This window comes from Nothobranchius furzeri, chromosome 19 (assembly GCF_043380555.1).
Source record: "Nothobranchius furzeri strain GRZ-AD chromosome 19, NfurGRZ-RIMD1, whole genome shotgun sequence".
NCBI lineage: Eukaryota > Metazoa > Chordata > Actinopteri > Cyprinodontiformes > Nothobranchiidae > Nothobranchius > Nothobranchius furzeri.
The window spans coordinates 12,297,188-12,313,056 of record NC_091759.1 but is presented as its reverse complement, the minus strand read 5'-3'; the positions used below and the strand labels follow the sequence as shown (position 1 = coordinate 12,313,056).

At 40.1% G+C, this 15,869-nt stretch overlaps 1 protein-coding gene across 1 annotated transcript in view; it reads right to left on the bottom strand.

Annotated features, from left to right (window-relative positions):
* Nucleotides 1-504: 504 nt before the first annotated feature.
* LOC107394417 (venom phosphodiesterase 1) overlaps nucleotides 505-15,869 on the bottom strand; it is a 49,795-nt gene continuing 34,430 nt past the window's right edge. The window contains exons 19-25 of the mRNA XM_015973344.3: nucleotides 11,241-11,286; nucleotides 10,971-11,125; nucleotides 10,157-10,292; nucleotides 8,919-8,996; nucleotides 8,705-8,837; nucleotides 8,055-8,211; nucleotides 505-1,699 (exon numbers count right to left, since the gene is read on the bottom strand). Coding sequence (XP_015828830.3) covers nucleotides 1,526-1,699; nucleotides 8,055-8,211; nucleotides 8,705-8,837; nucleotides 8,919-8,996; nucleotides 10,157-10,292; nucleotides 10,971-11,125; nucleotides 11,241-11,286 — 879 coding nt within the window. The 3' untranslated portion in view covers nucleotides 505-1,525. The remainder of the gene's footprint in view (nucleotides 1,700-8,054; nucleotides 8,212-8,704; nucleotides 8,838-8,918; nucleotides 8,997-10,156; nucleotides 10,293-10,970; nucleotides 11,126-11,240; nucleotides 11,287-15,869) is intronic.

The following is a 15,869-nucleotide window of genomic DNA, read 5'->3' as shown; positions in this document are numbered from 1 at the left end:
CTGATCAACTCAGAAACCCGAATACTGACCTTAACCCAATCATAACCCGGATATTGGCTGCATGTAAATGTACTCATTTGTTCAGCAGGGGTGAATGTAAATGTTAATTTATGCCTACAGGAAGAAAGAACAACACTGACACCTGGATTGGCAGGGACACAAAGGTTAGTATGACCTTGTTATTTTGCTTTACTTCCTTATTTAAATTGCATAAAAACTTTTTTTCATCCTTCCAGCATTTATGAACCCTGCAGAAGTTTTGGGAATTAAACTGCTCTTCCTTGTCTGAGAAGTGCCAAAAAGGAAAGTCGATGGGTTATATCTAGCCTAAATATCACCCTTTGTAGTAGGAAGATTTTCAGCATTCTGTTTCAATAATATTTAGTGTTGATCAAATTACTTTTCCAATTTCAGCTAATTAGATTTTTTTACAGCAGTTATTAAAATACTATAAATAATTTGTATTATAAATTGAACAGCAACAGATCCAGATGAAATGTGAGGTAGCTTTTTGAAAGCAGAGCATTGCAGTTATGACTTTTATTTTCATTGGTCAACTGCTTCATGAGCCAAGAAAACTGACATGAATGAAATATTTTCCACAACTGTTTAACTACGTAGCGTGGAGTGTAGCAGTACAGGAAATACATTGGATCCTTTGCTAAAATTCCTCCTTCAAACAGAATCCTACACAATACCTCCTAACCTTGAATCACAGCCGTGTAAAACTTCCAGTTCAAAGCTCTTTATATCACATTGACTTAGAAATATCTAAAAACAATAACTGACAATTATCACATAGTTACACAGAAACTAAAGAGAAAAGAACAATTTCAATGAGTTTTCTAATTTTTGAGAAAAACATTTATAAAATCTTAATGAAACCATTCACATTTTAACATTTAGGAGTGCAAAACACTCATTCCACTCAAGAAAATCAGAAAATACGTCCGTTAGGAAGTGGTGAATGCTTTTTAACACAGACTTGTTCACATTTTCAGGTGTTTTGAATACAGTATCTGACCTTCCCTTTAATGCCAATTGTGGAAGAATTAAAATCAACCAAAACTTTACTAAAATTATAAGGCTGTAGAAAATATATTTGCACTTAAATGAGATATTTTTTTAGCAATAGGATCAAAAGATCACAATGACACATGATTAAATTAAAGATACATAAACAAAGCCACTCAAACTACATTATCCAACTTTAGGAGAGAGACTTAATGTGTGTGTGGGGAGGGTGTGCTGGGAGGCCATCTGCAGCTGTTACATGCCACGTTTGGCACCAGTGTGCACAAAAACCATAAGACTTGGTTTTAGAGGTATGGTGTGAACTAACTTTTAATTAGGGTTAAGGGTAGGAATAGTCCAGTGACGGTCATGGTTAGTTTGTGTCAGGGTTCGGCATAATGCAGTCCCTAAAATGAAGGGAAGTCCCCACAAGTGTAGTAATGCAAACATGTGTGTGTGTGTGTGTGTGTGTGTGTGTGTGTGTGTGTGTGTGTGTGTGTAAATGCTCTTTTCATTGTTTTCTTTGAATGGCTGCTGTAGGTCTTGTCTTCATCGATAGAAGTTCTGCTACTAGTTGACCACTGCCTTGGTAAAAGTCCAGTCCTGTAATCCACTCAACATCTCTGACGCGGGATTGGTGAAACCAGATGTGATCTTCCACCCACTGGGATTCATGCTCTGCACTCTGTTAATAGGACAAAACAAATATACAGTTGAAACATTTTCAAATCCCAAAAAGTACACTGAGATTACCAAATGTACTTTTACTTTTTAAAAGGATACTTGTGCATTGTTTTGGCTTTTGTGTCATATTCTGACAGCGACAGCACAAGGGGATGGCATTTAGGACAAAACAAGAAAGTAGCATATCTAATGAGCAATGTCTGAACTCCTACATGTGTGGAAATGTACATGGTGCAAAAACCCAGACATGACCAGTTACCAACAGGCCCCAGGTGTGTCTCATGCCCCTAACAGCAGACTCCAAGTAGAACCCTAGTGGTGGGATTACATACGAATTATCCAGAAATTCAAATGGAACAGTACGTTCACTCAGAACGAGCTTTTGCTATTAAATTCTGCTGCATGTTTTAAAAAAAATCACTTTTCCTGTACTTTTAGTTGTAGTTAAATATAAAACTCCCATCATGATTATGTGCAGGTGCATAGATGGGATTTTCAGCCTTGCACCCTGGCTGCTCAGATTCAAGCCTTTTTAAACGGGACCTCATGGTGTCACTCTTCAACAACAGAAGGTGGTAGAGATCATTGAACTAAATATTAATTGGTAAATGGCCTGTATTTGATATAGCGCCTTCTAGAGTCCTGGAACCCCCTAAGGCGCTTTACAACACAATCAGTCATTCACCCATTCACACACACATTCACACACTGGTGGGGATGAGCTACAATGTAGCCACAGCTGCCCTGGGGCGCACTGACAGAGGCGAGGCTGCCGAGCACTGGCGCCACCGGTCCCTCCGACCACCACCAGCAGGCAACGTGGGTTAAGTGTCTTGCCCAAGGACACAACAACAGCGACAGACTGAGCGGGACTCGAACTAGCAACCTTCCGACTACGGGGCGAGCACTTAACTCCTGTGCCACCGTCGCACTATTACTTGACACATTTTGATAGTACTAATAAAAAATACACCTATTCATTGTTTATCTTGGGATCTTGCAGTATTTCCATTATGTCCAATCTTGTTTGTTGTCCCTATTTAGATTTAGAAGAAAATAAATGAATAAAAGCGAGTGATTTATGTTTATGTTTATTTATTTGGCAGACGCTTTTATCCAAAGCAACTTACAATTTATAACCTATAGGGCATGTTGTGATCTGTGGGGGAAACCGGAGTTCCCGGAGGAAACCCACGCATGCACGGGGAGAACACGCAACTCCATGCAGAAAGGCCGCAGCCGAGTTTCGAACCTGCAACCTTCGTGCTGCGAGGCAACAGTGCTAACAACTGTGCCACCATGCAGCCCAGTAGATTTGAGAAGAAACAGAAACAATCTGATCTTTTTTCCAAGCATTATGAACTTTGTTGTCCTAAGTGCAGAAAGTCCAGAATGCTGCAGCCAGATTTCTCTCCAATGCTAATAGACGCTGCCACGTCACTCCCATTCTGGAAGATCTACACTGGATTCCTGTGCAATTTCGAATTCAACACAAGGTTCTTACTTTTACTTACAAAGCCCTGAATGGTCTAGCCCCCTTATACCTGTCGGAGCTGCCCCCCCAACCCCCCCCCCCTGTTCACTAAGGTCTGCTGATCATCTTTTGCTCATAGTCCCTAAAATGAAATATAAAGCTTGTGGGGAACGTGCGTTCGCCTTTGCAGCTCCAAGACTTTGGAATGCACTCCCTCTGGTGGAACGCCAGGCTTCTTCACTGGCACAGTTTTAATCCAGCCTGAAGACACATTTCTTTAATTTGGCTTTTGGTCAATGATCGGTCTTTTATGCTGTGACTCTTCTGTTTTACTGACTTCTGTTTTTATTGACTTGTCTTTTATTGGCTGTTTTATACATTTGTATTGTTTTTAGGTGTTTCTATTTTATGACAGCTTTTATCTGTGTTTAATGTGTATTTTAAATGGCTTTTTAGGTTTTAACTCTGTGCAGTGCTTTGGTCAGCTGACATGCTGTTTTTAAATGCGCTATATAAATAAAATTGGATTGGATTGGATTGGAAGTGTTCCTCCAGGCAGTTTCGGAACACTTTAAACACGAGGACGAAAAGGAAACGATGACAAGCACATATCTTTGTTCAGCCTACCAGGTAAGCGATGCACTGCTCATGCAGTTTCGTTATTAGCGTCATATTTTTTAAGCGCCTTGCAGACATCATTCATTCATTCATTTACTCATTCACTCACACTTTTGCACACACTAATTGTGTAGAAAGACCGTTGTGTTCAGGGGGTTCATTTGACAACCCAGGGTCCAGACCAGGAAGCAGAGTCGTAGTTTAACCCACCCCTCTGCAGCTTCTGTACTGTTACCCACCCACTACCCCATAGAGACAGTGTCCTGCCCACGGCCAAAACCACACAGATTAAATATCAGGCTTAATAAAGCAAATCATGGAAATCTCATAAATATTAGAACAAATTCAACTGAGCAGAAAACTAGAAAAATTAAATGTGGGTTGTTGAACATTAGATCAATTTTTTCTAAGACTTTGTTAGTTAATGAGTTGATTTGTGATAATCAGATCTCTTTGCTCTCTCTCACAGAATCCTGGCTGCAGCAAGAGGACTATGTTAGCTTAAACGAGTCAACTCCTTCAAATTATTTAAATCATCATATTGCTCAAAGTACAGGGCGAGGAGGAGGAGTGGCAACCAATTTTCATTCGGACTTATTAATCAGTCCCTTACAGATTAATAGTTACAGGTCGTTTGAACATCTTATTCTTAGTTTTCCTAATCCAGATTGCAAAACTGTAAAACCACTCTTGTTTGTAGTTTTATATCGTCCACCAGGCCCTTACTCTGAGTTTTTGGATCAGATCTCTGATTTTTTATCTGATTTGGTGCTAAATACTGATAAGGTCATTGTAGTGGGGGATTTCAACATTCATGTGGATATTGAAAATGATAGCCTCAATGTAGCCTTTAGTAATATCTTAGACTCAATTGGTTTTTCTCAAAGAATACATAGCTCCACCCACTCCTGCCATCATACATTGGACCTTGTTCTGACTTATGGCATTGAGTGTGAGGAAATAACAATCTTTCCACATAATCCAGTCCTCTCGGACCACTTTCTGATAACCTTTGAGTTTTTTATAACTGAGTTCTCGAGACATGAAAGTAAATTTCATTATAGTCGGTCTATCTGACAACGCTGTTGCGTCTTTTAAATCAACTGTTCCATCTTTACTGTCCTCAGCATCTCAGAGGCATGTAGCAGAGGGCAATATTTTCAGTTCTAGCCCCTCACAAATTGATGCCTTAGTTCATCATGTGAATTCCTCTTTACGTGTGGCATTAGACGATGTTGCCCCTTTAAAAAAGAAGGTAATTAGGGACAGGAAGTTGGCTCCCTGGTTTAACTCTCATCTACGAGCCTTAAAACAAAACTCTAGGAAATTGGAGAGAACATGGCGCTCTACGCACCATGAGGAGGCCTCCTATCCTGGAAAAATAGTCTTGTGCTTTATAAAAATAAGCTTCAACAAACTAGAACTGCTTATTTTTCAGCATTAATTGAGGAGAATAAGCATAATCCTAAATTTCTTTTCAGTACAGTTGCTAAACTTACACAGAATCGTAGCTCTGAGCCATCTATTCCCTTAGCCCTCAGCAGCAATGACTTCATGGGATTTTTTACAAGTAAAATTAATTCTATTAGAAACAAAATCTTTAGCATCCTCCCTAATGCAATTTCTTCTTCCTCAGTACGTGAGGCAGCTTCAGAGGTGACTGTAGATCCTCATCTGTGCTTGAACCGTTTTGATCCAGTTGAGCTTTCAGAGTTATCAAAAATATTAGCTTCATCTAAACCTTCAACTTGCATTTTGGATCCAATCCCAACCAAATTATTTAAAGAAGCATTTCCTTTGGTTACTGCCCCCATTCTAGATATAATCAATCTATCCTTAGTAAATGGATATGTACCACAAGATTTTAAGGTGGCTGTAATCAAACCTTCACTTAAGAAGCCTTCTCTGGATCCAGATGACCCAATGAATTATAGACCAATATCTAACCTTCCATTTTTATCCAAAGTCCTGGAGAAAATAGTGGCCATCCAAGTATGTGAGCATTTAAACACTAATGATCTGTTTGAGGAATTTCAGTCTGGTTTTAGAGAGTATCACAGCACTGAAACTGCATTAGTGAGAGTTACAAATGATATTCTTATGGCCTCAGATAAGAATCTTGTGTCCATTCTAGTCTTGTTAGATCTCAGTGCTGCCTTTGACACAGTTGATCACAATGTTCTTTTAGAAAGACTTGAACATGTTGTAGGGATCAAAGGAGCAGCGTTAGGCTGGTTTAAATCCTACCTGTCTGACAGATTTCATTTTTTAAATGTACATGACAAATCTTCTTCATACTCCAGGGTTACTTGCGGAGTACCACAGGGTTCAGTGCTTGGACCAATTCTTTTTACTATATATATGCTCCCAATTGGTAAAATCATTAGACAGCATGGGATAAACTTCCACTGTTATGCTGACGATACTCAGTTATATTTATCCATTAACCCTGATGAACCTAATCGGTTGGGTAGATTACAGGCTTGTCTTGAGGACATAAAAAATTGGATGACTCTTAACTTCTTGCTTTTAAATCAAGACAAGACGGAAGTTCTCATCTTTGGACCAGAAATCCAGAAAAGGAAATTGCTTAGCCAATCGCCTGACCTTAATGGCATTACATTAATCTCCGAGAACAAAGCAAGGAACCTTGGTGTTATCTTTGACCAGGACATGTCATTCAAATCCCAGGTTTCACAAGTTTGTCGGATTTCCTTTTTCCACCTTCGGAATATTGCTAAGATTAGAAGCATACTTTCCAGGAGTGATGCTGAAAAACTAGTTCATGCATTTATTACATCAAGACTGGATTACCGTAATTCATTACTCTCAGGAAGTCCACAGAATGTAGTTAAAAGTCTTCAGCTTGTCCAAAATGCTGCAGCTAGAGTTCTGATGAGAATTAAAAAGAGAGATCATATCTCTCCTGTCTTAGCTTCCCTACATTGGCTACCTGTTAAATTCAGAATAGATTTTAAGATCCTTCTTCTCACATATAAAGCTCTTAATAATCAAGGTCCATCATACATCAGTAATCTGATTGTTCCATATGTTCCTAACCGAGCACTTCGCTCTCAGACTGCAGGTCTACTGGTGGTTCCAAGAATATCTAAACTTAGGATGGGAGGCAGATCTTTTAGTTATCAGGCTCCTCTCCTGTGGAACCAGCTCCCAGCTTTAGTCCGTGAGGCAGACACTTTGTCTACTTTTAAGAATAGGCATAAAACATTTTTATTTGATAGGGCCTATAGTTAAAATCTGATGTTAGCCTAAATCTGGACAAGTGGGGGATTACAGGGAGGTGGAGTATACAGTCGGTAAAGACGGCTCTCCCTTGCCCTGCCTCCAACATGCCTCCATCTAAATAGGATAGATTATCCAGAGTTAACGCTGTAGTTATGCTGCTATAGGCTTAGACTGCTGGAGGACACACTGACCACTTTTCACACTCTACTGCTTTATTCTACAGTCTGCTCTTTAACTGTACTATTTTGTGCAATTTCAGCTGTTAACTTTATTTTCTCTGTAAGTGTTTTTCTCCCCAGAAGAAGCTACAATGACGTTCTGCTGAGCTGTGGTGGCCTCATGGAGGGGGCCATCGACTAGCACACTGCTGCTAACCACTTAAACATTCTCTCTCTCCTGATAATAACTTTTTGTTTTTTTATTGACTTTTGATGTGCTAATACTAGTTTATCCGTTTAATTATAGATCCACTAGGATAAATACAATAAAGTTTATCTTTCACCAAATACAATATTTACTAAGACATCACAATATAACTATAGACACATTACGTGTGTGTGTGTGTGTGTGTGTGTGTGTGTGTGTGTGTGTGTGTGTGTGTGTGTGTGTGTGTGTGCGTGCTCTGTCTTCTCGATCCCCAGTGAGTCGTGGAGGATGGCTGCTTATACTGAGCCAGGATTCTCTGGAGGTTTCTTCCTGTTAAAAGGGAGTTTTCCTCTCCACTGTCGCTGCATGCTTGCTTAGTATGAGGATTGCTGTAAAGTCACTGACACTAGTCAGTGACTTGATGCAATTTGCTGGGTTCCTTATTTAGGAAACATTATTTCTGATTGGCTTAATGAACTGTGAATTGGAATGTTTACTATGTGAAGTGCCTTGAGACGACTCTTGTCGTGATTTGGCGCTATATAAATAAACTTGAATTGAATTGAATTGAATTTAGGGGGCTCATTAGGAGCTCGTTTCAATGAAAGTACATACTTGTTTGACTGAGTGGGTTGCATTTTCATTATCTTACGTTGCAATTTTCCATGTTGTCGGCTCGGTGAGGGAGCAGGAAGGTCACGGTTTGCAGCTCACCAAGACAAGCTGTGACAGTTTGACCTGGGTCCTTGCAGCTGGTCAGCACTGCAAAGTAATGTGTGGGGATGGAGAGATTTTTTCCATGCACGGACCTTGAGTTGAACAGGAAAAACTCATTATGTAGGACTCAGACAGGACACTTCCTTGGTATCCACAGAACATGAAACTGATAAGCTCAGCTCTTCCAGTGAATCCCAGCCAAAGGTTACAGAGGAAATACGGATCTGGAGCTTACATTTTCATTTTAGGAGGTTGAAATAAACTTTCATTGATGTACAGGAATTATTTGGCAAAAGCAAAATCTCCCAGCTAAGTGCAGTGAGCGATTAAAAACAACACTTGCTGCAAAGGATTTCACTGTAAAATATAACTTTCTTCATATCTTTTGTTGTTATTTCTTTGTAATTCATGATTACATCAATTAAACTTTGTTCAATTGTTGAAAAAGATAAAAAAACCTTTTCAGATCTACAAGTAGAACAATGAAATGATCACTTTCCTAAACAACCATTTAATGTAGCAATTAATGCTAAAGCATGCATCATAAAGGGTGCAACAGTATCGCTGCTTGGAACTGACACTTACTGATGTATCGTCTCTAAAGAGTCAAATCGGCCATCGTAGTTATAATCAAAAGCAGGACCGGTCACCACGTTGATGCCATTGTAAATGGAGGCATACTTCTTCAGTAGAGTGTTATGAAAGTAATCCCATATCTCTAAAAATAAATAAAATATATTGAAATGATAGAATAGAAATAATCAAGTCCATTTTCCGAGACTTTGAGACGTGAACTCACTCTTAAACTCGGGGTACATTGGGATTACATTACTCATTAGTAAAGCATCATACTGCTGCTCATCTGTGATGTTCAGATCTGTAAAATACAAAAAAAAAACTATTTACTTTAGTAATATCATGATAAATGTACTACAATTGTGAAATCATTTAAAAAATCAGATTTTTATCTATCACTAGGGATGATTGATATTGGCTTTCATACCAATATCTGGTATACCGTAATATCGATGATCCATTAAACAGATTACAATACCGATATAAAATGATACTAATATACTTGTGGTCCTCCTGTCATGAAAAAAGGAAGACATACTGAATCATTTTAGGTAACAAACACAACATTTTATGCAAGCATAAACTACAGTTGTTCCAAACTATGAAAAACATCTCAAAAACAATACCTACAATTATTCATATTTTGACATTTGGAGTGAGAGTAGAAGGGTTTCATGTTTAATAAGAGCATGTTACAGTTTAAAAGAGGGAAAACCCCACACAGTTCAGGATATTGCATTTTAATGCCAATATCGGCCAACTATGTCTATCAACATTTGCTGTTATTGAAACTCTTAGAAAGACTTTGTGGAATGTACATCCACAACTGAAACATAACCAGTTTTACAGCTATTGAGATAATTATAGGTGTGTGTGTGTGTGTGTGTGTGTGGGTGGGTGGGGGGGTGGGTGGGGGGGGTCTAAGTGAGAATAATTCACAAGCCAATCCCCGCAGGCCAAAGCGACTTTCAATCATGTGCCAGGGGAACCAGCTGGTATTTAGTTTCTTCCCTCTTATCTTGGCACTTTACCTCTGGTAGTTTCAGTGTGTCACAAAGTAGCAGTGAAACCAGAGCCTCAGGTTTCTGAGCTAAACTCCTACAGAGTTCAATCAAGTCCAATCATCACAAGTTAAAATAAGAATTTGCGACTTGTAAAGCAAATTCTCATTGAGCTTTCAAGACACACAAACCACCAAAACAGTCATCGTCAAAGAGTCGATTTTAATAATCGTATTTTAAACCTCAAATTTTAATTAGAGGTTTAAAATACCCCCAAACATCTAATTAACAAGGAACTCCTGCAATGCTCGGTGACGTGCTCTTTTTTAATGACCAGATGGCTGACTTTCATGACCTTTCAATGACAAGATACCGTAAAGGAAAAATGTGTTTTTCTTTTGCACTGTACGGCCCACAGACCAGTGTGGTTAATCTGCACAAGGCAGGTGGCGACACCTACTGGGTGGATACAGAAAACCATGGGTCCACCTCCCAGTAGCTTCATACTGATCACATCTGGAGCTTTGATCAGGAGACAGTCTCACATCGGCCCTCAAACAGTCTGACATCACTGGTGGCAGCGGCTCTAATGTGACCTATAGCAAAGAAAAGGTAATGCTAAAATCACAGCTTGCATGCATTATGAGCTTCTTGGTCACTCTGAGTTGCACGTGCATGTTAATTCTTATCGCCTGCAGTAGACATAGAAATGAAATAAACTGGACATGTATTTGATTAAAAAAAAAGCTACAATGTCAAACGGACAATTAGCATTCATGGCCTTGGTTTGCGATTGTCCATGGGAATGAGAGAGCAGACGACAGCTCAGCTAGTAGACGTTAACCATTAGCATCTCCATAACATGGCCAAACACTTTCGGGCTTGTGTTATTTGCGGAGTTAACACACCAATGTTGCATTTTTAATGCAAGAAAGAAGAGCAAACGAAGGCAGCAGAAGAGTTGTGTTGCTCTTAGCCAATCAGAGGCAAATCTTTTACATATCATGAATATTAATGAGTAAACATTGTAATTCTGCCGTTTTTTGCTCTCCACTCCTCTGAAAAACTCCAGGCTGAAACAGGAGTGCCAGTTTTTTTTTATTTCACTGAAAACGACTCACAAGGCAGTCATTCATACTAGAGACATAAATGAGTGAATGAGTCCGAACTATTCAGTAGAAATTCTCATAAACTGTTAGCATGGCCAAAGAACTACACCATCCTATTGATGGATATTCTAACAGACTCACTTTGGGGGCCGCTAACGCACTCACTGGTTTTTCAATGGTGAAGGAGCTCCAAAGAGGCATGAAAGCTTGATGGCTGTAGGCGCTGACAAATCCCTCCTGGTGAAGGATGCAGTAATTCTGATCCGGCTGCAGCGTTTGGGGACGGCCAAACGGCATGTGCATCTTCTCTGCAGCAGAGACTATTGAAGAATAATTAGAACTTCAATCAACTCATTCATGCATTTCGATCAATAACCAATCGCACTGCATACCTTCAAAACGTTTTAGTGAATGAAAGACCTTAAAACTGCTCACCCTTCTCCGCTGTTAGATTCAAACGCATGTTGATGCCATTTCCATCCTAAATGTACAAACAGGTTAAATATCAATTATGGTGATATACTGTTTATGTTGGGATTCAATTATATTACTATATACATACAACATAAAAGTCCAGTTTTTATACAAACTGACAAACTGTCTCTCAGCAGAAGAACCTTATATTTTGTTCTCTGCTCTAAAAGCTTCTAAATACCTGGGAGGTTTAATTATTGTCATGTGGTGTGTTCCCTTGTGTTGTTTTGTTTTGTTTACCTTGGCTCCCTGGTTAGCCTGGCCTGCCAAACTCCTCCTCTGTTTAATTCTGCACAGAGAAAGGCTCTGGGAACTCTCCTATTCAAATAACCCCTCCCCGTGAGAATTCTAACCGAGCCATTCAGCGCTGAGCAGCGTACGTCACACACCACAACGCTGAGTTTGTCAAAAACATGGCGACGGAAGCAGAGTTCGCTGTGGTTTTTTCCTCTACTTGAATGTCTTTAAAACCACAAGTAGAAGTGCTAAAAGCCTTTCTTCTGAAAAAAAAGATGCATGCGCTGTTGCCAGACGCTATTTTTGACTACAGCTAAAAAACGACAGCATGGCGCGGTACAGTCGGCATTTCCGTCTTTTTTCTGATTGGTTATTTTTGAGCTGCCTAGTCCCGCCCCTCATGTGTCTCTCTGCCGGTGAGTAACCAGACCTTTTCTCTGTGCAGAATTAAACAGAGGAGGAGTATGGCAGGCCCCGGTACCATGCACACCTGTAATTTATCATCACTTAGCACACCTGTTCCTCGTCTCAATGTTTAAACTGCCAGTTTTCCTTCCATTTTTGTTAGATTGAGGCCCTGTCCACACGTAGCCGGGGATCTGCTGTAGATATTTTTCTACGTTTTGGCCTGTCATCCACACGAAAACAGAGTTTTTTCACACGAAAACGGATCTTTTTAAAAACTTCGGCCAAAGTGAAGATCTGCGTTTTCTCCGTTTTGGGTGTCTGCGTGTGGACAGACAAAACCGGAGTTTTAAGGTCCGCAACGTCACTTTCAGCGACAAAAAAATGCTGACATCACGTGTGCGACCTGTGTTTACACTAGCCAGCATCATGGAAGCCCTCAGAGCTGCGCTCGCTTTATCAATTGTCCAAGCGCTTTCTGCTGGTTTGTTTTTGCAAGCGGAATTACTGCTCCTTGCGGAAGACCACAGACGAAGGACGAGGTTAAGAATGGGGGAAGTACTGCCGCCTACAGGTCTGGCATGTCCTTAACAACGTATTTATCCGGGTACGTGTGGACAGAGTTTTTTTTTTAAACGAGGTGGTTTGGATGCAAGTTTTTGGAGGGGTGGATATTCGTTTTTTTTTAAAACCCGGCTACGTGTGGACTAGGCCTTAGATTGTCCTTTCTGCATCCCCTTGGTTGTCTCTTGCTCTCCTCATGTCCCTTTAACTTATTAAATGTTCATTTGAGTCTACCTGCCTGACTCTGGAGTTTCAGTACCTACACTTGGGTCATCCTCCTTCATGGATGTTGTGACACCAATTCCAAATAGGAAACATTGGGATTTGACTTTGTTTAAACTTGGATTTAGGAAGAAAATAAACATTTGGGAAGAGGAGATTCTAGCAGTCTCTGAACATATGTACATCAGTTTGGTGTGTATATTCCAAAATACAAATTGAATGGATCATTTTTAGAGGAAAATTGAATCATGTGGGAAAAATATTTAGAATCTTCCACAGAAACACAAACAATCCAGTTAGAAAAGTAATTATGTGGCTGTCTGCAGTGTTGCCAACTGCTTTTGACTGAAAGTAGCTGAAGTTACTCCCAAAAGTCGCTAGATGTCGCCAGATGACGTCACGTGTTAATATACATACTGATGACGTCATCACGCCACATTGGCGTTCATTTTCCCCATAGCATCTAAAAGATGCTATATATATATATATATATATATATATATATATATATATATATATATATATATATATATATATAATAGGACTAAAAGGGAGGAAAATAAAAGCTGTTATGTGTTAAAGTTATTCATTAGTATGATTAAAATGGCCCAAATTGCTTTGATATGTACAATAAATTCCAAAAGTATCAATAAAGTGGCATTAAGACAGATATGGTGTGGTGATCCAAACAGTTCTGTTGTAGGATATAACTCAGACCTGCTCTCCATTCTCACAGACATTTTCCTAAAAAAGCTTTTTTTTTTACACCTCATAGTTTCTCAACTTCTCTGTTGTGTATTCTCTCCATCGTGATAATAATGGTGCTCCGAGCAAAAGGGAGCGGGTGTCTCATAGTATAACCATCCCTGTGTCATTGAAGGAAATTCAGATGAGCCACAGAGCTGCGTGTGTAAACGGGATGGTAGTTGAAACTCCCGATGACTTTATTTGCCAAATGCAGGAAAAACCAAAGTATCTGACGGCTGCAGAACCAGAGATCGCAGGTCGACGTCTGCGCCATCTCCAGTAGAAGCGTGAGCCTGCAGCAGCAGCAGAAGTAAATAGGCGGTCTCCAGCTCTGCAACTGTCTTCAGCCCAGCTGAAAACGGTTTATGATTGGTCAGTCCTCGTGCACATGCGCAAATTGTCGTTCTCTTTCCTTACTCCCGGAAGAACAGTTCAGAGAGCAAATGGTTTCTTTGTTGCTAATCTGTGGGGAATATCTACAGGAAAGTTCTACAGAAAGTAGCAACGGGTCCTGAGAAATGTCGCTAGGTTTGTCGCTAGGCGCTTTTTGGAAAAAAAGTCGTTGAGGGGGGTCAAAAAGTCGTTAGGAACAGTGACAAAGTCGCTGAGTTGGCAACACTGGCTGTCTGTTGCAAAACCTGTCAAACACATCTTTCTAAAGGTGAATTATTTTATCGTTTCATAGTAATGTGATAATATAATTTTCCTGTTTGTTCATTTTAAAGAAATGTTTCAAATGAGGAAAATGCAGAAAAAAAAACAAAATACCTTTGACTTTACCAAAGTACGCCATCATCAAAAGTACACAGGACTTAGTTTGCGAAGGAAAATACACAACGGGACTAAAAAGTTAAAAATGAATAAATAACAGTGAACGCTTAACCCCAGAGAGGATTTGAAAATAATTAGTGTTCTTTTGAATGAACATATTCTTGTTTAAAGGGATACTCTGCAGTTTTGGCTTGCTTTTAGCACCCTCTATTATTCTTAAGTCAAAGCAAAAGTAAAACTTATCTCTTTGCTGTGTGTTCGTCTTTTTAACACCTTAATCTAACTGCTGAAATGTCCCCTCAGCCTTCATTTGTGTCTACAGGAGCAATTCATCTATGAATCAAACAAATCAGCTGTGTTCATGATCTAAAACATGTAGGAAATATGCTGGAAGCAGGTTTCAGGGCCAGGCATGTCAGCTCCACTTTACTAAGTCCAACAGGAACTGGACTGGCACTCAGAAATTACAAGTGCAGTATTCTGGCCTGTAAAGGGTCCTTTTAGCATATAATGGCTCACGAAAATGAGTTAATAATATGAAAAAGTTGCATAGTACGCCTTTAATGTCATGGCTCCCAATCCTTCACCCTCCTCTGCCTCTTCATCTAGATTTCAGCCTTTATGCAGCACACCTGGTCCCCTCATCAAGCTCCTGACAAGCCCTGTTTCCCTGCCTACCGCAACCAGCTTTATCCACTTCACCTCTTCCTGTCATCAGCCTCATTCACCACACCTGTTCCTCCTGCTTTATATTCACCAGCCAGCCACCAGTTCTCTGCCAGATTATTGAAAGCTCACACAAGTAAATCTTCCAGCCATTCACCCTGCCTGATCTCAGCCTCCGGACCTCGTTTTCACTCCTGACCCCTGCCTTGTACTCTGCCTGCCACCACGACCTTCGCCTATCCTCTACCTCGTCTCCTGCCTGTTCCCTGTATCTGCTTGTCCGATCTGGTTTTGACCCTCGCCTCCTCCCCGACTCTGTCTCCAGCCTCGCCCTCCTCTGGTAACTCCACATCAAATAAAAGACTTTATCTACTTTTTACTGTGTTTGGTGTCTTCACAGGTCTTCTGAGTTCTGCTCGTGACATTTAATCATGGTTGATGTTGTGAGATTTAAAGAGGGCCACATGACAAACGTGGGAATTTTTGGAAAACAGGCACCGACATTTTTACAGCTTGACTCTGTTTAGGGAGTAGATGTCAGAAAGTCTTGACCTTCTGTTGTCAGTATGACATTTCATAAAATTCAATGTCATACTGAATCACTGGGACAGACAATTAACTTCACTTCTGACGAAAGGCAGTTCAGACATTTTTAAGTTTCTACCTCTTCCCACCTCTTTTGAAGAAATGCCATTTTTTTGTTAGGAGAGGGAGGACAGAGTCAGTGACCAATGACTGTGCTAATTCAAAGACTGTGGCGGTTTCTGGAATACTGTTGGAACAGTTACCTGAAATTACACCACCTCTCAGCTCAGACAAAGAAAAACAGCTCGGATCACTAACTTGTTTGCTCCACAAAGAAGTCACTCAAACTGATGTTTCCAAATAAACAAATCCTGACATCATTCAGGAGTGTAATTGCAATTCGATGTTCCTTTTTGGGGGGGGGGGGGGGGGGGGGGGGTCAGTTATAATTGG